The sequence below is a fragment of the Leuciscus leuciscus genome (genome assembly GCF_965113295.1).
Source record: "Leuciscus leuciscus genome assembly, chromosome: 8".
Lineage (NCBI taxonomy): Eukaryota > Metazoa > Chordata > Actinopteri > Cypriniformes > Leuciscidae > Leuciscus > Leuciscus leuciscus.
The window spans coordinates 3,550,863-3,575,635 of record NC_138732.1 but is presented as its reverse complement, the minus strand read 5'-3'; the positions used below and the strand labels follow the sequence as shown (position 1 = coordinate 3,575,635).

General features: G+C 38.1%; 1 protein-coding gene across 1 annotated transcript; it reads left to right on the top strand.

Moving 5' to 3' along the window:
- fnta (farnesyltransferase, CAAX box, subunit alpha) lies at window positions 1-23,394 on the top strand. The gene is made up of 9 exons (XM_082177099.1): window positions 1-214; window positions 1,539-1,624; window positions 5,703-5,817; window positions 6,404-6,508; window positions 6,961-7,087; window positions 8,236-8,384; window positions 13,802-13,864; window positions 14,759-14,936; window positions 22,779-23,394. The coding sequence occupies exons 1-9, from the start codon at window positions 81-83 to the stop codon at window positions 22,944-22,946; spliced, it is 1,125 nt and encodes a 374-aa protein (XP_082033225.1). The 5' UTR covers window positions 1-80; the 3' UTR covers window positions 22,947-23,394.
- The last annotated feature ends 1,379 nt before the right edge of the window (window positions 23,395-24,773 follow it).

Genomic DNA, 24,773 nt, shown 5'->3' with positions numbered 1-24,773 from the left:
TGTCTTTGCCTTCACGCGTCTGTCATCTCCCATAGCCCTCAGTCTGCACAGTTAGCATTAGCAAGGTGCAGTTTTCTGCAATGTCTTCTGTTGAAGAAATGTCCAACTCCGTGGCGGAGAGTTTGGAGGAGGACGGAGTGGAAGAGGAGAACACTGTGGACGAGGCAGAGATGGAGTACGAGGAGCCTGTTAAAGGAGGTTATATCTTCTACAGGTGAGTTTAGCAGCTAGCTTAGCATGAGAGTGTGCGGCTAATCACTTCATTTACAGATGTTTAATTCACTCATTCTCCTCTGTATTGTGTTGGACGTCAGCTTTGAGATGACACGGTTCGTTACTACAATCAATGCACGTTAGTGTACAGAGAGCTGTATTAGTTAGATTAGTTTTTCACATGAACTGAATCAGGAGTGCTTTAAAAAGATCTCAGTTAAAGTTTCATCAAATCTCGTGAGCAAGTGTTATATATCCTAAGTTAGAAGTTTGCAGCCACTGAAATAACTAATTATGAGAGATATAATCTCATTCATTTCTCATTTTCTGAGAGATTCACATGATCTGAGAAGAGTCCCTGTAGTTGTAATTCTTGGCTGGATGAGTCTGTTTAATCCAGATCAGGACTGGGTTTAATCCGGATTTACAGCAGGTGTTTTCTGAGGTTAGTTTAATTGATTCTGAGTGAGTCACACAAGATTTCCCTTAAAATTGAGCCTAAAGAAGTTCGATGTGCTCTGTCACTTTACCCATTTCCTGAGGGACTCAAATGAACCGAATACAAGTTTGTGAGAATGAAGTGATTCAAATGAACCGTTTTCTTTATTGATTGATTGATTCATTCTATTGACGCTCTGACCACCATAGCTGCCATTTTTTCTGCCTGATTCTGAATAAAACTTGCTGAAGAGAATTATGATATTTTATATGAACTTAATCATAATAAATAGGTAGGCCTAAAAGAGCCTGTAGTGACATGAAACAAGTTGTGCTCATCTTTTCTTCTCCTATTGTGTCGTATATCCGAGCGAAACGCTTCTGGAACAAGAACAAATGTGGGCGGGGCTTGATTGTGTCAGTGTGGAATTGATTGGATGGTTGTGGTTTGCTATTGGCTGATCTCATGTGAGTGACAGGTTATAGCCCCGCCCACATCATCAGAGAAGAGATGCTGCGAGAGGAACTTATTCTGATTCAAGATTATTAAAAGAATAATAATAATGTTTACCAATAAATCATTTATAATAAACACTGCAATATTCCTTAAAAACAAAGATTTGTACATTTTGATTATATGGCGACTTTAATCTAGATGAGAAGAACAATGATATTTTTATTTCATTGATATTATTATTGATGGCTGCTGATTCAAAATGTCATATTATTAACAAAGAATCACTTCTTTGGCTTTATTAATTTAAAATCAAGTCCGTTTGATAAAGTCTTGATAAAGTGAAATGACTGGGCTCTTTAACTAGCAAGTGTATGAAGTCATTTAATGTGCTTGTTTTGTATCATTTAATGTGCTTGTTTTGTTGTTTTAGGGACAGAAAAGAGTGGGCTGATCTAGAACCGGTTCCTCAAGATGATGGACCTAACCCTGTGGTGAAGATTGCTTATTCAGAGAAATGTAAGTGCCTTTCATTCAATGACATTTGCTCTTTTTTTTTTTTTTTGCATCACACACTATCATTGTCCCATTTCTTTCATATCTCTGTATCACTCCGCACTCGTTTTCTTCACATTATTGAATAATCCCAACTTATGTCCATTGTTCTTTTTCTTTTTCTTTTTCATTTGCATTTATTTATTTAAGTAGCCATGCAATTAATGTGGTAATGTGAGCAGTAATTATCACAAAATAAATTATTTCAGTCCAATTCAAGTCCCGGGTTTATTACTAGTTTACTAGCTGACTGTAAACTGTTAGTTGTTGGTTTAGTTAAAGTCGCCTTGTAGTCAATCATTGTATCCATTAAAGGGGTGGTAAAACGCCTTTTTTCGAAGGCTTGATTGTGTTTGTGGGGTGCACTGTAACATGTGTTCATGCTTCATTTTTAAAAATTCGCATTATTTTTCACATATTTAACCATTATTCTACACTGCTCTGTCCCTCCTTGTAAAAACGGTCGGATGATTTCCGCGTTCTATGAAGCCCCCCCCTTCAAAGTACGCAATGGGCTCAGATTGGTTAGCTGGCCCAGTGTGTTGTGATTCGCTAACCGCCAAGTGCACGTTGTTCGGAAACGTCACGCCCCCTTATCTTTACCGGTAGTTTGTGCTTCAGTAAACAACGGCGTCAATATTGCCATACCAGTTTGAGCCCGAATCAGACCCAGAGAATGTTAGTGGAGAGGATCGAGCAGAAACTGTTCAAGAACGGCTGTTAAAGGACGTTTCAGAAAGGTATGTTTTTTAAGACTGCAGATCGCTATATGACACTGTTACTTTTGTATATTTAGAACGATTGTAGCTAAATATCTGTCGCCTGAACTATTAATCCAATACGAACACTAAACATTGTCTTTACAACAGTAGCCAAATCAAACACAAAACCATGTTTAGCATGCCTGTAGATAAACAAGCGTGTAGATAAACAATACATAAAAGCTATAATCAAAGAATAATTTACACTGATCACATAAACGACAACAACCACGAACATTCCAAGTTCGCTGCGCTGGTGATATTAACCCTCTGAGGTCTGAGCTGTTTTCTGGCCCTGGAGGTGGTCTGACATGCTCTGACATTTGTGTTTTTTTTCTGTTACTAGTGACATTTTCATGGCTAAAGTCTAATTACACTGTATTCAGCACAAACTCTGCTACAATAATATATCAGCAGCATGTATGTAAAAGTTTGTAGTTTTGAGATAATGACATTTATGCGTGGTTTGTGAAAAAAAATAAAAATAATTCTCACTGAAATAAGGCCATGAAACCCATACTGATTATTTCTTCACAAGACTTTTGAAAATTGTATGACATAGCCTAGAATATTTGCTCCAAAACTATGTGAAAATCACCCTGACTGCTCATTCAGATAAGACAATATATTGATTTAAAATTTCTAAGACGTGTTTTGTGTGACAAAGCCATATGCAAATAGGCGTGATCATCTCATGAATATGTAAGGCTTTAACACCTGAGAAAGACAAAGACACGCCCCTAACGGCCCTATTAGGAGCGATCAGGCCCTGTCATTCAGAGCAACCTTGCACAAAGAATGAGGAGATTTAAAAAAGAATGGCTTTTAGATTGTTTGGATTTATTTACAACACAACACAATCCAAAAATACAAATGACAAAAGAGCACATTGAAAACAATGATCCAAAGACAGAGACCTTTGTGCCATTCCTAAAAACATTGTACATACCTTTCATTTCCAAGGTGTTTGATTTTCACTTTACCATGTTCATGTACAGAGACTCATGTGAATGTTGAAGTCAGCAGGACTCAGTTGCATCTGGTCCCTGAAAGAAAAAAAAAAAAGAAAAAACTGTGAACATACTGATATCAAGAGAAACTATAGGGCTGCACGATTTTGGGAATAGATTTTAGATTTTTCTGGTTAATTTCTTTTTAAAATTCACAGAATACACACACACACACACGTTTCCAACAATATATAATGAACACCAGGTTTGTTGTGCCTTGTAGGCATAGGCTACGCAGTGCTGCATAAAATAATAATAACAATAAATCTTCCAAAAGATTTCAAGAACAACTACGCTAGAGAAAAATATATTGATTATCATATGTTACTTCAAATTTTTCCATTCGTTATGATGATATGAAATGAGATAATAGTAAAAACATAAAGCCTAATGTTTGGTGCATTTTTCCTTTCAAACGCAATCGCGCTCCAAAATATGATACATTCAAACCCACAGCGCGCTCCAAAATATGATACATTCAAACGCCATCGCGCTCCAAAATATTAAACATTATGGTTATACATATCTATGTTTGAGCAGATATCCACAAACAGTATTTAACGGGAAACACGGGTCTAAATAGTATAATATTCACCATATATCTAGCAACAGTTCAACTGCAATGTGAAGTTTATGCAACAATACCATAAACTAATAAGTACGAATTTCTTACCTTACATCTTTCTTGTCTTCAAATCGCGTTCTTCTTCTTCTGAGGTAAATCCAATGTAAGCTCAGACGTGTCTTCCAAACTCGACGAAAAGCAGAGACTTGTGAAGTGTTTTGGTGTTTTGTGTTTGAGGTAACGAGGGCGTTCGCGTCCCATGTGGAGATTTGCATGTGAATCTCTTTTGCGCGAGTGGGCGTGGTCGAATTAAAAAATAATTAGCAAGCGTTTGAGATACTGGACATCCTGTTGGTTTTATACAAATTACTTAAACAGAGAATATTTGTTTTCAGTTTGAATCCGATCATTTAAAAGTACACACTTAAATGTGTATAAAGGTGTATGGCTCATAAATGTGTGAGAAGGATTCGCTGAGTTTTGTTTCAGTTTATAGACGTGCTCAAGAAAAAAAAGTTCACCGCGACGGAGAGGCAGAACGCACACCCTGTTTATTTTCTTTATTTTACAAAAGCACAATGTTTTGATTTGATTGTAAGTGGACACATACAAAAGTAGAAATATCACAGATTATTTTTTTATATTTCTCTTTTCTGTATAACCATAAATGACGGAGTAATTTAAGTTTATGTTGCTGCTATGTGAAAAAAATCCAGCAAAACGCGTCAGCACGTTTCTCGACCTCAGAGGGTTAAACAGAAGTTTGTATGTGTTTGTCGGATAAGTATGAATTAACGTTAGCATTTAACAAACTGGTTTGTGGAGCCAAACAGCGTTGTCCTTCGTTTACTTCCTTGCTACAACGTACAATTAACAATACGAACTATCACAGGAAAACACAACGACGAAAAATAAATCATACTTACATGTTGTGGCCCGTAAACAGTTTCTGTTTTTAAAGTTGGAACTGCTCCATCTCTCAGGACTAGCCGTTGTGCGAATCCTTCATTGGAGGAGGGGTTTATGTAAATATTGGGCTTAGTGATGTCAGCAAGCCCGCAGGAATGTCGTGTAGTCCCTACTGGCCGTTTTTTGTAGTTCTTAGAAATTGATTTCTTTAAAAGCAAATATCTCCCTTTGCTTTAAACTTTGAAAGTTGTAACTTTGCAGATGTTGTTTATGTTCAAACAGCAACATTACACACTAACTAAAGTTAGAAAAGTGAAATCGTGTTTTACCACCCCTTTAAAACTCATCTTTGATCATCAAAATTACATATTTGAAAGTTTTTTCCTTGGAAAAAATAAAATTCTTTATGCCTTAAAATATCTTGAATGTAACTCGACACCCTTGCCTCATTTAGTATGCGCGGTTCTATGAATATGCAAATGAGCCCCGCCTCCACTCACTCACTCACTCAGCTCAGAGATCCACTGGTTGACGATCACACGTTGATCTGATTGGTTACAAGGTAGTTTGTGACGTCAGAAACATCAGCGATTTCAAAGCGTGTGTTTGAGACTGTCTTTGGTTCACTGCAGTTTTAAGGAGGAAATACTCAGCAATGCTGTCGACTTATGAACTTACACTTGATTTGCATATTAGAAACACCACATAGACACATAAACAACATTAAAAGCTTGATTTTCACCACAGGAGGACTTTAAGGCACATGAAATGTTAACGGTTTGTCTTGTCATCTGCAGTCACAGACGTGTTTGACATGTTCAGAGCGCTCCTGAAGAACGACGAGAAGAGTGAGCGAGCGTTTGCACTGACCGCTGAAGCCATCGAGCTCAACGCCGCCAACTACACCGTCTGGTGAGACCACTGATATTTAAATTTAATGCCATATAAATGTGAAATATGTGAATATCTAGTAAAGTGTAATTTATTCCTGTGATCAAAGCTGAATTTTCAGCATCATTACTCCGGTCTTCAGTGTCACATGATCCTTCACAAATCATTATAATATGATGATTTGATGCTCAAGAAACATTCATTATTATCAATGTTGAAGAAAATTGTGGAAACCGTCATACATTTAATTTTTCAGGATTCTTTGATGAATAGAAAGTTCAAAAAACAGCATTTATTTGGAATTGAATCTTTTGCAACGATGTAAATGTCTTTTAATCAGTTTATTCCTTGCTCAATAAAAGTGTTTATTTCTGTATATAACACACACACTATTTCCTAGAACACATTTCCCAGTGTGCACTGTGTTGCAGATTTAAAACATCAAAACTGCAAAAAGCTACAAAGCAAGTTCAAGACGCTCGAGTCGTGCGTTAAACTGTGTGTGTTCATGTAGTGTGTTCATGTAGTGTGTTCATGTAGTGTGTTGATGTGTGTGTTGATGTGTGTGTTGATGTGTGTGTTGATGTGTGTGTTGATGTGTGTGTAGGCACTACAGAAGAGTTTTACTGCAGGCTCTAGATAAAGACCTGAGAGAGGAGATGAGGTATATCACGGCCATCATAGAAGATCAGCCCAAGAACTACCAGGTTTGGTAAGTCCAACTCAGCCAGTAGTTTTTGTTTTCTTCAGTGTGTAATGTTGCTGTTTGAGCATGAAAAAGCTCTGGGTTCTTCTCTATATCAGTGTCAGTGTTTCTGAACTCCTGAAACGCCTCCATTGTAGTCTTGAGTTTCTTCCGGGAACGAACACGTCACAATATTCCTCATTTAAATAATTCATGCGCAGAATAAAGGGGCGGGGCCTGGTTGAGTTAGTTAGTAGTGTGTTAAACTGGCGGTTATGGGAAGGGGCGGGACATTTCCCAAACACACTCGCTCGACCAATCACAACACACTGCTCCAGCTGACCAATCAGAGCACAGTGTGCTTTTCAGAAGGAGGGGCTTCATAGAGACAGGAACTACACAGAGCGTTACTGACAGACTGGGAAAAGAGGAGCTGCAACAGAGTGAAATTGTTATTATTTATTAAACGATTTGTGCAGGCATCACAGGCGGATGGTGGTGGAGTGGCTGAACGACACGTCGGATGAGCTGCAGTTTGTAGCAGAAATTCTCAGTCAAGATGCGAAGAACTACCACGCGTGGCAGCACAGACAGTGGGTCATCCAGGTACAGACTCACAGTACAAACGGTTCGCTGATCTGCATGCATGTAGTGTTGTCAAAAGCACCGACTTCGGTACCAAGTCAATACTGAAATTTGAAAAATGTGACGCTTTGAGCGCTGTTGAGCGGAATCATAAACGCCTCTAATTGGCCATTGTGTTCACAAGCTCATCAAGTATGTCTGTGATTGGCTACAATGATCAGTGCTTCAAAAACGTATTGTGAAAATACATCAATGACGCTCTTCAGCGAGCGCTTACACACGGATACACACGGGAGCGTTTGAAAGCAGCCGTCTATCAGCGGATCGCTCCTGCTTGTGCTTTCAAACGCTCCTGCTTTCAAAACACTTTCAAACACTTCCGTGTGCTGATCATTTTAGCCAATCACAGACATATCCGATGAGCTCTTGAACACAATGGCCAATCAGAGGTGTTTATGATTCCGCTCAACCACTCAAAGCATCAAATTTAGATATAGTAGATAGTCAGACTTCAGATAGACATCTAAATCAGACCGTTGCACAAAGCACTTAAGACTCTGACTATCTTAAGTAGGACTACACTGCAATGCATTCTGGATAAAATAAGACACTTTTCTAAACAAAAAAACATGGCGGATCGAGTAAGCGCATTCAACCGCTCAGTGCAGTTTACCCCAGCGGAACATATGTGTTTGTTGGAGGAGTATAACAGTTACAAGGACATTTTACTTGGGAAATTTAGCGGAGAATGAAGTAACAAGAAGAAATGTTTAAATTATGAGCCATTTTCCCTTTTCTTTTGGCTGTTTGTAATGTAACTGATTGTTACTGCTGGTTGCCAAGGTAACAGAGTCTTAGACCTAAGTTAGCCTGGGGGGAAGGTGTCTGGGGGTAAGTTAGCCTGGGGGGAAGGTGTCTGGGGGTAAGTTAGCCTGGGGGGAAGGTGTCTGGGGGTAAGTTAGCCTGGGGGGAAGGGGTCTTTGATCTAAATTAAGTCAGTCTTTATTTTTGTGAAACAGTCTACCATGCATTAGACTAGTCTATGAGCACATGTTAGACTAGTCTAACACTATAGACCGGTCTAAAATAGCTTTGTGAAACCGGCCCTTGGTCTCGGTGCTTTTGTCAACACTATGCACATGTTCATGGTCTGAGTGTGTGTGTCACAGGAGTATAAGCTGTGGGATGGAGAGCTGGAGTATGTGGAGGAACTGCTAGAGGAGGACGTGAGGAATAACTCGGCCTGGAATCAGAGACACTTCGTCATCAGTCACACCAGCGGATACTCCGACCCTGCCGTCCTCGACAGAGAAGTGCAGTGAGTCTTAATCATTGACAAAACCAAACCAGAAGATACAATTCTTGCGCAAAAATACCAATGATCACAATTAATTTTTGTTTTGGTTCTCAGGCTTTCAAAGTTTTGAGTGATTATTCACCAACTTGTGATACATCTAAAAAAAAATTCAATAATGAAATGTTTAATCTGATTTTGTCCTGAAATCTGTGTATTTCTTCAATACACACTAGGTTAAAAATATTGATTTCTCTATTTTAATCGATTCTCGTTTTTTTTAACAACCGATATCGATTCTTAAATCCCTAAGAATCCATCTTTCAGTCTGAGCTGTTTTCAGTTGATAATGAACAATTTTATAGCGCTTCCATCCAATAAATCACAGTTTTAAATGTTTAAAGCTTTAAAATGTGCTTTTTTACTTCTTAGTTCAGTTGTTTTCACGAAATTCAAACAATAAATAGCGTTTTGTGGCTCTTTAATGTGCCTCAGATCAAGCAAAGCGGCACGTGAACCCATCATCTCTTCCGCTTTACTACTAGTTACAGCACAAAATAAACATGAGTGAACATCAGAAGGTATGTTGGAAGATATTTAATGTATGTTTGAATAAATCCATCGTTTTTTTATGACAACCATCAAACAAACAAGTAGAAACATTGTCATTAAATATGTATTATAACGTTATTATTGAGTTTTTCTAACCCTATTAAATGTATGTGTCATGTTTTGGGTCAAAATTCCATTCATTTAATTATTAATACAATAGATAAAGCAATAGATTAAATTAAATCAATAATTTCAATCAAATGAAATCAGTATCAACATAAGCTGCATTTAAATGTATTTACACACAGTTTAATGCTGTTCACATGTGGCATGAATGCAATTACAATGGCATAAATAATGTTTTAAATAAAAATATTCAATAGAGAAACATTAAATGATGATGTGATACTTTTGAATATTAAACTAAAGCCAACTGTAGGTGGTGGCGAGTCACCGTCTTAATGAGTGAGTCATTGAGTCATTCATTCAGTAACGAATCAAGTGGCTGACTGTATTTATGAATCAGTCATTGAGTCATTCATTCAGTAACGAATCAAGTGGCTGATTGTATTTATGAATCAGTCATTGAGTCATTCATTCAGTAACGAATCAAGTGGCTGACTGTATTTATGAATCAGTCATTGAGTCATTCATTCAGTAACGAATCAAGTGGCTGACTGTATTTATGAATGAGTCATTGAGTCATTCATTCAGTAACGAATCAGGTGGCTGACTGTATTTATGAATGAGTCATTCATACATTCATTCAGTAACGAATCAAGTGGCTGACTGTATTTATGTATGAGTCATTGAGTCATTCATTCAGTAACGAATCAGGTGGCTGATTGTATTTATGAATCAGTCATTGAGTCATTCATTCAGTAACGAATCAGGTGGCTGACTGTATTTATGAATCAGTCATTGAGTCATTCATTCAGTAACGAATCAGGTGGCTGACTGTATTTATGAATCAGTCATTGAGTCATTCATTCAGTAACGAATCAGGTGGCTGACTGTATTTATGAATCAGTCATTGAGTCATTCATTCAGTAACGAATCAAGTGGCTGACTGTATTTATGAATCAGTCATTGAGTCATTCATTCAGTAACGAATCAAGTGGCTGACTGTATTTATGAATCAGTCATTGAGTCATTCATTCAGTAACGAATCAGGTGGCTGACTGTATTTATGAATCAGTCATTGAGTCATTCATTCAGTAACGAATCAGGTGGCTGACTGTATTTATGAATCAGTCATTGAGTCATTCATTCAGTAACGAATCAAGTGGCTGACTGTATTTATGAATCAGTCATTGAGTCATTCATTCAGTAACGAATCAAGTGGCTGACTGTATTTATGAATCAGTCATTGAGTCATTCATTCATTAACGAATCAGGTGGCTGACTGTATTTATGAATGAGTCATTGAATCATTGGCTACATTTACGTGCACAACTTTTGTTTCAATCGGACTGAATTCACTCCGATTGAAGAATCTGAATGTAGTGTTTACATGAACATTAAACACGTGATCGGGTTGATGTGCACGTTTATACGTCACAAGCTTCAAAGTGCGCTTATATTGATCACGCAGTAAAAATGGCCAAAACCAGTCGTGTGTGGATGAGAATCTGAAACCAGGACTGGTGGGACTTTGTCCTGCGACTGGTGGGACTTTGTCCTGCTCCACTTCACAGGGAAATGAGGATTATATAATGACGGGAAACTCTTTTATACACACTTTATTCAACAGAAGAACGGGTCGTTCCGCGCCTCACACGTCATTACGCTATTTCTATGTCACTCTGCATGCGCAGTCCTTTCAGTTTCGGTTTTCAATCCGATCAAGTGCTTACATGTTCTCCCGATCGGATTAGAAAAGGAATAAACCACCCCTTTCAATCCGATCGAAATCTCATTCGGATCGATTAAGGTGTTTACATGAAGGCTTTTCAGTCCGACTGAGCCGTCAATCCAATTACTAACGGATTATTTGCTTGCATGTAAACGTAGCCACTGACTCTCCTGATTCGTTCAAAGCCGCAGATTCTTTCACTAAATGTGTTGCTTTCATTGAAACTATTATTTGGTTGCGAAATAGAGCGAACAATACTGTTTAAAATGTACGTTACCTTTTTTGTTTGTTGAACTGTTGTGTAAAATCAATGTCACATTTGGAATCGTGTGGATAATCGGTCGTTCTTGCTCGTATTATCGACATTAAAAACAAGAACTCACACTGGGTATGTTTTTGTATCGATGTGAGTTTGAGTCTTGAATCGATCTCTATGCACAGCCTGTGCCTATATTTGTTCTTCATGCTATAAGTGCTAAAACCCAGCTTTTACAAAGGTACATGTCGAGAACGGCAGTAATGTAGCGTGATTGGCTAAGGCAGCAACACAACCTATCATACGCTTGTGTGGATGCAGTCAGTGTTGACCGTAAAAGATTAGGTGTTTTGATTGGATGTCATGTTTGCAGCAATGCAAAAATGTATATCATAATACGGTTTATGCGCCGCTCGCCTTAAAGCTGCTTGTCTGATAACTTAAAATGATTGTGTAAAACCACCAATGGTCACAACTATTTTTTGTTTTAATTCACGTTTTTCTTAGACTTTTGATAAAGGTGAAGACCCAACTTTATGCATTTTTTGTAAGATTCCCCTATCGGTTAAACATATTTTATTAAATTGTCCTGGACTAAATACAAGTAGAGCGCTCTTTTATGAACTCACTTAAGGACTTATTTAGTAAGATATTGGGCCCTATCTTGCACCCAGCGCAATTGACTTTGTACAGCGACGCATGTATGATTCCTATTTTGCACCCGACGCACAGCGGACTGTTCCCTCCACAGACGCACGTCGGTAAACTAGGGAATGAACTTGCGCTCCCGGGGGCGGTTCAGCACAAAGAGGAGGCGTGTTCCGGCGCAAACGTTCCCTGGTGCTATTTTGCAGTTTCAGAAAACAATTCCACCACTGACCAGGAAAAACCTCATCTAAAGTCAGTGGCGCGTTGCGCATGTTATTCATATGCTACTTTAAGGGCGCATGCTTGGCCATAATCAATGTAGCGTGAGCACAACACACATACACTTTGATTCACTAATCTACACAGAAGCAGCAGTTTTCATTTTTGCAAATCATACATTATTACAATAGATAGATAGTTTATTATAAAAGCATAAATCTAGCTTACACATTTACCCAAATTATCATACGCCTGTTTAACCGAAGCTAATTTGGGTGTGTTTCTCCATTCCCAATGTCACTTCTCTGTTTTACGGCCCTGACGGGAACGTCGGTCTCCTCGGCTGTGATCCGCTCCTGGCAAATCCGCCGTTATAATAGCAAGCCGCCATGGAACAAGCGCGTCTGCTCTTAAAGGGAATGTGAGATGTCGCTCTGATTGGTTTATTTCACGTTACGCCCAAACCACACCTATGAGTAATGAAGCTACTTCAGACCAACCCATTTTAGATTTGCGTCGGGCGCAAGAGTAATTTATCCCGCCGGTATAATAGCAACAGCGCCCGAGACCCGCCCACAAAGTTACTTGCGTTTCGTGTTTGATACTTGCGTTTCAGATCGTTAAAATAGGGCCCAATGACTGAAAAGGTTTTGGATTTAAAAATTTTTTTTAGCATGTTAATTGAAAAAATCTTGTATAATATGACTTGCTGTTTTTGTTTGTTTGGTTTTTATTGTATTTATATGATATTTGTATTTTTGTAATTTTTATTTGTGCCATGAAAATAGCTTATGTTGACAGTGGCACTAAATAAAATAATCTGAGTCTGTAATCTTAGACTTTCGGAGTTTTGCTTTAAGCAGATTGAAGAGTGATTATTCAAAAACTTGATGCATCTAAAAAAATACAATAATGAAAAGTTCAAACTTATTTTGTCCTTGTTTCTAATTATGCCGTCGTTAACGCATTATAATGCCTTTCATGAACGTTAACAAAGATTTATATCATCTAAAACGGATCATTAGTGTCGCTGCTCATATGAATAACTTAAAGCTGCTTGTCTGAAGAACACACGAGAGTTATTACTCTCCAAGCAAATACTGAAACATGTGAATGTTTATTTGATTCTGCCTGCTTTTAAAACAATCATTATTATTTTTTAATTCACTTTTAAAGACTATTATTTGTCACTGGCAAGTAAAAATGACCAATTACCCATGCAGTGCTCCTCTCTCTGTTCCATACAGTTGAAAATGTATGGAATTATAAAGAAACGTTGTGCTTTGAGGATAATGAATGAATTTTTGCTAAATGTCTTGATTAAAGTGTATGTTTATTAATTGGTTTTAAATCTCTCTCTCTCTCTCTCTCTCTCTCTCTCTCTCCATCTCTCTCTTCTCTCTCTCTCTCTCTCTCTCTCTCTCTCTCTCTCTCTCTCTCTCTCTCTCTCTCTCTCTTCCCCTCTCTCTCTCTCTCTCTCTCCCCCCCCCTCTCTCTCTCTCTCTCTCTCTCTCTCTTCCCCTCTCTCTCTCTCTCTCTCTCTCTTCCCCTCTCTCTCTCTCTCCTCTCTCTCTCTCTTCCCCTCTCTCTCTCTCTCTCTCTCTCTCTCTCTTCCCCTTCTCTCTCTCTCTCTCCCCCCCTCTCTCTCTCTCCCTCTCTCTCTCTCTTCCTCTCTCTCCTCTCTCTCTCTCTCTCTCTCTTCCCCTCTCTCTCTCTCTCTCTTCCCCTCTCTCTCTCTCTCTTCCCCTCTCTCTCTCTCTCTTCCCCTCTCTCTCTCTCTCTCTCCCCCCCCCCCCTCTCTCTCTCTCCCTCTCTCTCTCTCTCTCTCTCTCTCTCTCTTCCCTCTCTCTCTCTCTCTCTCTCTCTCTCTCTCTCCCCCCCCCCTCTCTCTCTCTCTCCCTCTCTCTCTAGGTACACATTGAAACAAATAAAGAAAGCTCCTCACAACGAGAGCGCTTGGAACTATTTAAAAGGGTGAGAGTAATAAACATCTGATTAAGATCTGATTTTGTTCAAACACACAGTACATTTCCAGCATACACCAGCAGATGGCAGATGCTCACCAGTAACAGAAGATGATAAACACAGTTTGCACTGAAGAGACTGAATTAATGTTTATAAGAATATATGGACAAAAACATAACATGGATCATTAATAGATCCAAGCATCACTATTGCTGTTGCTCATACTTTGAAATAAATAAATACCAGTTTTAAACATTGCATATTTATTTAGATGTGTTACAGTGTTTATCTCAGAACATCATGATGAATTTCAATTTCAAATGAGCTTTATTAGCATGACTGTGTATCACAATGTTGCCAAAGCATTAACATATTGTATATAAATAATAAAACAAACAGACAAAACATAAATGTGTAGATCATGACATATGTGACCCTGGATCACGTCACCAGTCTCGAGTCGCACGGGTATATCTGTGGCAATATCCAACAATACATTGTATGGGTCAAAATTATGGATTTTTCTTTTATGCCAAAAATCATTAGGATATTAAGTAAAGATCATGTTCCATGAAGATATTTTGTAAATTTCCTACCGTAAATATATAAAACATGTATTTTTGTGAGTGAATGCTGCACAATCGCCAACATAAATGAACAACTTTAAAGGAGATTTTCTCAATGTTATGATTTTTTTTGCGCCTCAGATTCCAGATTTTCAATAGTTGTATCTCAACCAAATATTGTCCTATCATAACAATGGAAAAGCTTATTTATTCAGCTTTCAGATGATGTGTCAATCTCAATTTCAAAAAGTTGACCCATGTGACTGGTTCTGTGGTCCAGGGTCACATATGTCATGTGATATGTATAGATGATGCATGTGTGTGTTCTGTGACTCAGGATCCTACAGGATGGTGGTTTGTCCTCGTATCCTGGACTTCTGGAGCAAGTGACCGAGCTTCAGGACTCGTGCAGTTCTCCATATCTCACCGCCTTCCTGGTCGACCTCTACGAAGACGCTCTGGAGACCAACAACTCCAGCCATGACGAGCGAGACACACTCAACAAGGCCTTGGAGGTGAGCTGGGACTCACACACACACACACACACACACACACACACACACACACACACACACACACACACACACACAAACAAACAAGGGCCATGTTCACATGAACATCATTTTATGATTCAGATCCTTATTACAAGGTTCGTACAAAAGTGCTTAAAGTTTGACTTTTTGAAATTTAACAATTTAAAGCCATATTTACGAAGAGGGTACATGAAAAGTGCTTGACTTATTTAAATACAATATATGAAATTTCATTTTTTCGGAAAAAGCACAAATACAATCTTCTCATGCTAAATGAACACAGCAGCTCGTCTGATAAACCCCCATCAGACCTTTTGACGATACAAAATACAAATATTATTTACTGAACAAAAATAGCCATTATAAATGTTGTATTTAACCCTTTAGAACCTGAAGCTAAAATAGGTGTTTTTCACCTATTTAGATTTTTTGACTGTACAATTCTAAAACAATGTGCCATCTTAATATGCAAGGTGTCATCTTTTTCAGAAAAAGATTGGCTTTCAACAAATTACAGTTATTGAACATTATTGTGTGTGGTGAGTTTATAAAAAGTTTTTGTGGTGAGTTTTTTTTTTTTTTTACTATAATAAATTTACTGATTTTTATTTAGAAAAAACTGAAAAAAATCATGAACGAAAGAAACTAACACTTTAAAGTTGAAAAATGAACTGTAATACATATATACAAGTCTTTTTTGTGACATTGGGTTGCACAGTTTTCATTTAGGATTTTTTTTTTTTTTTTCATACACGCACACATACAAATGCATGCATTCATAGGCACGCACACATACACATGCACACACACTACATGCTTAGATACATGAAAGAGTAATGGCCATCCGCCTCCCACGTTTCATTAAAAATCATCCCAATCCCCTCTTCTGCTGTCTAACACTTCTTTCGCCATGTATTTGTTCGTTTTTTTTTATTATTTTATGCAATCCAAAACACTCTAACCTTCCGCGCGTCGTAACGCTCTGTTCAAATCCTTCCTTCCCGCGCTGCTGTCATTTGCAGACGGAAAGCATTACCGTAATAAGCCGTATATTGCCGAAAAGCGCATGTTGTCTACTGTCAGGGGCAATTTGAATGGTTTTGATAGTGCAAACGGTTGAAGAGTTACGGTCAAATGAATACAGGTTATGTGTTGGCGACGACACAGCCGGTTCTAAAGGGTTAATATATAGTATTAAAAACGTTTTATTTTGGATACCTTATATCTGTAATTTGAGTTTAAAAAAAAAATACTAAAGACGTTGTTTGATAAGTGCGATCTCTGATTGTAGTCCTTGAAAACCCAAAAAGTAGTGCTTAAAGTCCTGGAATTTCTTTCAGTATCTGTACAAACCCTGTTATTAAGCCTTTATTTAAATTAAATATAGTCTTCATAGGTTTGAATATACCAGTAGACAAGTAATCAAATATGCTATTTTCTTTCTCCCTGCTACTCTCTTGTATACAGTCATATGCCATCTGTGTTATTAAATGCATTTACATCACGCATGCATATTCATAATATAACCAAATGCTGATATTACGTGCTTGCTGTGAAGTTTCCATTTTGTGAGTAAATGGCTGCCTTACAGTAAATAACACCATATTTATAGTTTTAAATCGTTGAATAATCATCAAAGCGTGTAATTGATGCAAAACTGCTGTTGTAGAACTTTGCAAAACGTGCCCTTGTGCAACATTACTGTACTTAAAGAACTGATGAACTCAGTTAGAAGCGAGTTTTTCATCATAAATATTTCATTACCTCATATTACATGTAAAGCGTTCTCATAAAGAATACGTGGTTTCATCCGTTGGTGTAGTAATAATATTTCATCTCGTGTAGCGTTCAGGTTCACTCACGGATATCTATATTTTATAGAGTCTGTTGAATATTTCACAGTTTGGCGGTTCGTACAAAAAAAGAAAAAACATAGACATCATCCACGTCCAGTGATTTGGGTAATTAGAGACTTTTGAAATTCTGTTTTCAGCTGAAAGCACTTGTCTTTAAATATTAACTCAACACAACTTTAATAGATGTTAGTTAATTATTGATCTATGGTTTCATATCAAACTAAATGCATATAAAACATTACATGGCTGCCTCCGTACAACAAAGAGCGTGTCTGCACCGTGAAGGAGGGAAAATCAAAACGGAGAAAGTATTATTCGTCTCTTGAGTATTTCTCCGTGACAGGCCTCGTGTTTTCCTCTGCAAACGTGCGGATGTTGTGTGTGTGTGTGTGTGTGTGTGTGTGTGTGTGTGTGTGTGTGTGTGTGTGTGTGTTGAGGTTAATGAGATTTCTTTTCTGTGCGTTTCTCATCCGGAGCCACAATGATGATCATGATGGAGTTGAAAATGATTTTCTGTTTTGAAATTGAGGCCATGTGTATGTGTTTAAAAGCTGGTTCAACCTTTCAGCTTCCGTCGCCCTCACACGCATATGAGATGAGGAATATGAGGAGCGCTCAGAGGAAAAATGTCCACAGATATGAAATGTGAAGTTCTTCTGTGGCGAGACAAAAAAAAAAAAAAAATTGTATTCAGTGATTTGCATAGTTCTCACGTGATTCTAGAACCAATGTTAGGTAACACTTTATTTTACAGTGTCATTGTTACATGTGTTACATGTAGTTACTATAGTAATAACTATTCATTATTACATGCATTACATAATTACATGCAACTAACCCCTTAACCCAACTAACCCTATTCTTAACCCTTTAGTACTTACATGTAGTTGCTTAATTTTACTCAGTACTTCAATGTATAATTACAGTGTGACCAAAGACACCTTAAAATAAAGTGTAACCCAATTTTATTTTGGAACACTCAGTTCTAGATTTGATCAGAACAGAATCTATCTTAAAGTTCTCAGTTGTAGTGGATGTAGAAAGGATTTTTCATGATTCTAAAGAATTGGTCATTTGAACTCTCACGTGGTTTTAGAATGGTTCTAAAAGATTTTTTGTTGTAACCCCGCAAGCGGTTCTAGAATGTTTCTGAGAGCTTGTGGTATTGAACACTGTCTCACATAGTTCTAGAACTGTTCTAAACGATTATTTGATGTAACCCTTAAATCGTTCTAGAATGGTTCTTTTGTGGAACCCTCACATAGTTCTGGAATGTTTGTGATGTTTCTATGGTGGAACCCTTAGAATAGTTCTACAATTGGTTCTGAGGGGTTCTACTGTGGAAACCTCACACGGTTATAGAATGTTTCTGATGGTTTCTAATGAAACCTTGCACTGTTCTAGAAAATTTCAGTTGGTTTCTACAGTGGAACTCTCAGAACAGTTTTAGAATGGTTCTGAGGGGTTCTATAGTTGAACCCTCACATTGTTATAGAATATTTTTGATGGTTTCTACAGTGGAACTTTTAAAATAGTTCCAAAATAGTTCTCAGGGGTTCTAATGTGGAAATGTCACACTGTTCTAGAATGATTGTGATGGTTTCTACAGTGGAACCCTCAGAATAATTCTAAAACGGTTCTGAGGGGTTCTATAGTGAGACCTTAAATGGTTCTTGAATATTTGTGATGCTTTCTATAGTGGAACCCTCAGAATAGTTCTAAAATGGTCCTGAGGGGTTCTATAGAGAGACCTTGAATGGTTCTAGAATATTTGTGATGGTTTCTACAGTGGAACTCTCAGAACTGTTCTAGAATGGTTCTGAGGGGTTCAATAGTGGAACCCTCACACATAGTTATAAAATAGTTTTGTTTTTATAGTGACATTTTTACGGTTCTGCTCTGGAAACCTCACACGGTTCTAGAATATTTGTGATGGCATCAGAACCCTCACAACATTTCTAGATTGGTTATGAGCGGTTCCTCTGTGAAACCCTCATCGTATTATAGAATATTTGTGAATGGTTTCTATAATGGAACCCTCAGAATAGTTCTAAAATGGTTCTGAGGTGTACGATAGTGGAACCCTCACATTTTTATAAAATATTTGTGATGCTTTCTACAGTGGAACCCTCACAACAGGTCTTAAATGGTTCTGAGGGGTTCTACTGTTGAACCATCACACAGTTATAGAATATGTGTGATACTTTCTATAGTGGAACCCTCAGAATAGTTCTAAAATGGTTCTGAGGGGTTCTATAGTGAGACCTTGAATGGTTCTAGAATATTTGTGATGGTTTCTACAGTGGAACCCTCAGAATAGTTCTAAAATGGTTCTGAGGGGTTCTATAGTGAGACCTTGAATGGTTCTAGAATATTTGTGATGGTTTCTACAGTGGAACCCTCAGAATAGTTCTAAAATGGTTCTGAGGGGTTCTATAGTGAGACCTTGAATGGTTCTAGAATATTTGTGATGGTTTCTACAGTGGAACCCTCAGAATAGTTCTAAAATGGTTCTGAGGGGTTCTATAGTGAGACCTTGAATGGTTCTAGAATATTTGTGATGGTTTCTACAGTGGAACCCTCAGAATAGTTCTAAAATGGTTCTGAGGGGTTCTATAGTGAGACCTTGAATGGTTCTAGAATATTTGTGATGGTTTCTACAGTGGAACCCTCAGAATAGTTCTAAAATGGTTCTGAGGGGTTCTATAGTGAGACCTTGAATGGTTCTAGAATATTTGTGATGGTTTCTACAGTGGAACCCTCAGAATAGTTCTAAAATGGTTCTGAGGGGTTCTATAGTGAGACCTTGAATGGTTCTAGAATATTTGTGATGGTTTCTACAGTGGAACCCTCAGAATAGTTCTAAAATGGTTCTGAGGTCTATAGTGAGACCTTGAATGGTTCTAGAATATTTGTGATGATTTCTACAGTGGAACCCTCAGAATAGTTCTAAAATGGTTCTGAGGGGTTCTATAGTTGAACCCTCACATGGTTCTAGAATATTTGTGATGGTTTCTACAGTGGAACCCTCAGAATAGTTCTAAAATGGTTCTGAGGGGTTCTATAGTGAGACCTTGAATGGTTCTAGAATATTTGTGATGATTTCTACAGTGGAACCCTCAGAATAGTTCTAAAATGGTTCTGAGGGGTTCTATAGTTGAACCCTCACATGGTTCTAGAATATTTGTGATGGTTTCTACAGTGGAACCCTCAGAATAGTTCTAAAATGGTTCTGAGGGGTTCTATAGTGAGACCTTGAATGGTTCTAGAATATTTGTGATGATTTCTACAGTGGAACCCTCAGAATAGTTCTAAAATGGTTCTGAGGGGTTCTATAGTGAGACCTTGAATGGTTCTAGAATATTTGTGATGATTTCTACAGTGGAACCCTCAGAATAGTTCTAAAATGGTTCTGAGGGGTTCTATAGTTGAACCCTCACATGGTTCTAGAATATTTGTGATGGTTTCTACAGTAGAACCCTCACAACATTTCTAGAATGGTTATAAGGGGTTCTTCTATGGAACCATCACATAGTTATAGAATATGTGTGATGCTGTCTACAGTGGAACCCTCAGAGTAGTTCTAAAATGGTTCTGAGGGTTTCTATAGTGGAATATTTGTGATGGTTTCTACAGTGGAACCCTCAGAATAGTTCTAAAATGGTTCTGAGGGGTTCTATAGTGAGACCTTGAATGGTTCTAGAATATTTGTGATGATTTCTACAGTGGAACCCTCAGAATAGTTCTAAAATGGTTCTGAGGGGTTCTATAGTTGAACCCTCACATGGTTCTAGAATATTTGTGATGGTTTCTACAGTAGAACCCTCACAACATTTCTAGAATGGTTATAAGGGGTTCTTCTATGGAACCATCACATAGTTATAGAATATGTGTGATGCTGTCTACAGTGGAACCCTCAGAATAGTTCTAAAATGGTTCTGAGGGTTTCTATAGTGGAATATTTGTGATGGTTTCTACAGTGGAACCCTCAGAATAGTTCTAAAATGGTTCTGAGGGGTTCTATAGTGAGACCTTGAATGGTTCTAGAATATTTGTGATGATTTCTACAGTGGAACCCTCAGAATAGTTCTAAAATGGTTCTGAGGGGTTCTATAGTTGAACCCTCACATGGTTCTAGAATATTTGTGATGGTTTCTACTGTAGAACCCTCACAACATTTCTAGAATGGTTATAAGGGGTTCTTCTATGGAACCATCACATAGTTATAGAATATGTGTGATGCTGTCTACAGTGGAACCCTCAGAATAGTTCTAAAATGGTTCTGAGGGTTTCTATAGTGGAAGCTTCACAATTCTTGAAAGGTTCTAGGAAGGATTCTGCTCATGTTTGTAGAGAATTCCTCATCAGGTCGAGCTTGAGAACTCAGACCGCTGACCTTTTCCGTGAGACTGTGAAGTGCTGAATATTGATGAGCATAACCAGCAGATTTCCTTTCATAAAGTCTGAACGGGCTTTTACTGTCACTCAGAGGGAGCCGTCGGTTCTCGCACAGACGCTCGTTACATGGGGAAATGTCAGAGCTGCATTTAGACTTTACTCCCCTGTTGTTTTACACCGTTTGAAATATGTACAGTGTTCACGCAATGTCTCGGAGTTTAAAATCTCATCAGACATCTTCCTGAACATCACTGAGCTTGCTTAAGCTGGACTGTGATGCTATTTTCAACAAATGCTGTTGCATTATTTTCCTGTTATCTCTGTTAGGCTGCTTTGAAACAATCTGTATTGTAAAAAGTGCTATATAAATAAAGGTGACTTGACTTAAATATTAGCCAAATTCTAATTAGGGGTTCAAGCATGAAATGCTGAAACCCTATTGTAATTGTAAGGATTTGTAAAACTGACCGTGCAAGCCAAACCGTGAGGCCTAGAGACTTGAAACCTGGCCAGATGGTAGGCCTCAATTTGGGGAGAACCTATCAGAGTATGACCCCGATTGGCCCATAGGTGGCGCTACAGCAACCAAAAGTACAAAATCGCTCACAACTCTTAGACTGTTTGTCGTAGACTCAAGTGTCTTACACCACTGTGATCCCTGGCTCAAGTCGGACAAATGTGTATCTCCAATTTCGATTTAGGCAGGGAAAATGTTCTGCTATGTCGAACTAGTCCCTGGTTTTTCGCCCGATCGGAACCAAAATAAACTCAAAAGCCTATAAATTCTAAAGGAAAACTCAGAACTTCACAAAAATTGATGAGCATATGTGTAATAACATTCTAAACAAGCAAGCAACATTTTATGGAGATCGGACCATAGGTGGCGCTATAACTGTCAAAAAGCTTTGAAAACCACATTTCCTATGGTAAATTGCCTGTATTGGCTGTAAATGGACTTTTCCATCTATTATTTCTGTGGTTAAAAGCTTGCTTAATAAAACTTAATGTCTTTAAATGCTTATGTGCTTAAAGGCATTAAATGCTTGAACCCCGATAAATGCTGCTTGCAGCTTTAATTCTATTTGAATTCTAAAGGCAATACTTTAAAAAAAGACCTGTATTGTCTCCTGTGCCCACAAGAGGGCGCAAGCGAGCGCAATAAGCAAATTTAAACCAAATCAAGCATCGCATGTTTTATTGAAATTAAATGACATTCACTTTTTAAAGAGCATTAACTTTTGAAACAATTGTTCTTAAATAAAATAGTATTTCCTTAATGTGCATGCAAGGAAAGTTACGTTACCATAGTGCATAAAACTAAGGGCATCAGTAACCTGAGAAAACACGATTCGACAACGTAATGAACTACATGAACACAAAACAGCGAACTGCCATTCAGAAACACTCCACTTCTACTCCCTCACTACATGTACATATTGTTCGTCAAAAACACCAGACGTTTAACTTGAGGTTTGGTCAAGTATGTCGTTGTATTTTTATTTGACAGCTCTTGTATCCTGATGCATCTCCGTCGATGATAAAGAGCCTTGATTTTGTTTGTGTGTTTTAGCTTTGTAAGTTCCTGGCCGAGGAAAAGGACACCATTCGAAGGGAATACTGGGGTTACGTGTCCCGATCTCTCCAGAACGCGTATGGCTCGGGTGACTCCGCCCCCTCTACTTTAGCTCCGCCTCCTCCCTCATCCCAGCATCTCGACGATGAGCCCATCGACCCCTGAGGAGAAACACACACCTGGACACATGCTGAGAGGAGGAAGAAGAAACACTGAGACATGAGACTCTTTATCTGTGTATGAGTGTGTGTGTGTGTGTGTGCGTGTGCACAACCAGGCTTCGACAGCAGTGCTTGCAAGTCAGAACGGCGTTAAACTCCAAGTAGCCATAAGCTTAAACGCTCTGAGTGAGCTGTACACTCACCTTGCAGTGAATGAAGTGAACACCGGGAGTTTGGCAGGTATTCATACTCATGTTTTAAACTAGCATTTATCTTTTCAGAGGTCAAAAGTGTCATTTATCAAAGCAAATACCTAACTGACATGCTTCAGGTGTATTCAGAAGCTTCTCTTGCCAAAGCATCTTCTGGTCTGTGTTACCAAACTCTGCTCAGACTGACTGTACACGCATTTTTTATGTTCAGAAATAATAATGATTAATGCTAAAGCTGAATGACTTTTTGTCTTGCATTTTTGCATTTCTTGGTTGAAATGAGGATCTGAAAGTGTCTTGTAACAACACTTGTGTGCCTGTAGTGTTTGATTTATGGATGGATTTCAATATTTTTAGCAGATAGACAACTAACATTACATAACGCCTAAGCTTTTGTAAAAATTAATTGTATACATCTCTTAACCCTACACTTTTTTTTTTTTTACTTTAGAATAGAATGTACGCTACCGTGCAAAAGTTTGGGGTCAGTAAGATTGTTTAATGTTAAAAGGATACAGGATACAAAAAATCCTGGAAAAAAAAAATATATATATATAAAAAATATAAAAAAAATATTATTATTATCAAAAGAAACGTCATTCAAAAATATTTGTAAAAATAAAAATTACTGACCGCAAACTTTTTAACGGTGCTCTTGAGTGTCTAACGCTGGTTATGTTTAATAAGCCGACTACAACTTTAACCTTAGCCTTAAACCCTGTGATTTTATCAAGGAAAGACTGAAAAGTTCTCACAGGATTAAGCAAGTGTACATGCAGAGAGAAACCAGGCGTACTGGGCAAAAATCATTACCATTGTCCAATAAATGAACGATTCGTGAAGGTGTTCATCCTGACAGCACTTTGCACAGACCTAAAGTAATTTTATTTTGACCAAGAATCATTCATTTCCAGCGACGGCGGCCGAAACATCGTTCCTTACGGCATTTACGTGACTGATTGTAAAGCCTCCTTTTAGTGCATGTACAATATTTACATTTATGTATTTGGCAGACGCTTTTTATCCAAAGTGACTTACATTGCATTTCAAGGCACACTTTTACATTCTGTACAATATACGTTTATCGAGATCACAGAAAATCCTAATAATTCTAAAACATAATTTTTTAAAAAGGTTTAACACTCATTGTGGTCAAGTTAGGACACTACAGGTATAAGAAAGCCTTTCCTTTATGGTCTCCAGTGAAGGGTATTTCTACTTCATTCACTATAATTTGCTATAATGAGTCTCTTTTTTGTTACTAAGCACATGCTGTATTTACTCTTCCCAACCCTGACTTCATCAGAGACCGGGTCAGATCAGGACAGCTTTCCCTGAAGTACAACAGTGTAATGATCCTCGTTCAAGGGCACTCGTCTGATGAAGAGCCCTGTTGTGGGATCTGGAGTGTTTATGGCAATGAGACCCAACCTCGCTGTAGCTTTAAAACATTACAGTATTGAATCAGCACAACTCAATACTTTTTAAAGTGATTTTTGCCTTTATTATGATAGTATAGAGTGGACAGGAAGCGAGGTGGGAGAGAGACGGGGCGACGGGATCGGGAAAGGTCCACGAGCCGGGATTCGAACTCAGGTCACCTGAAGCGCAGCGGCGCT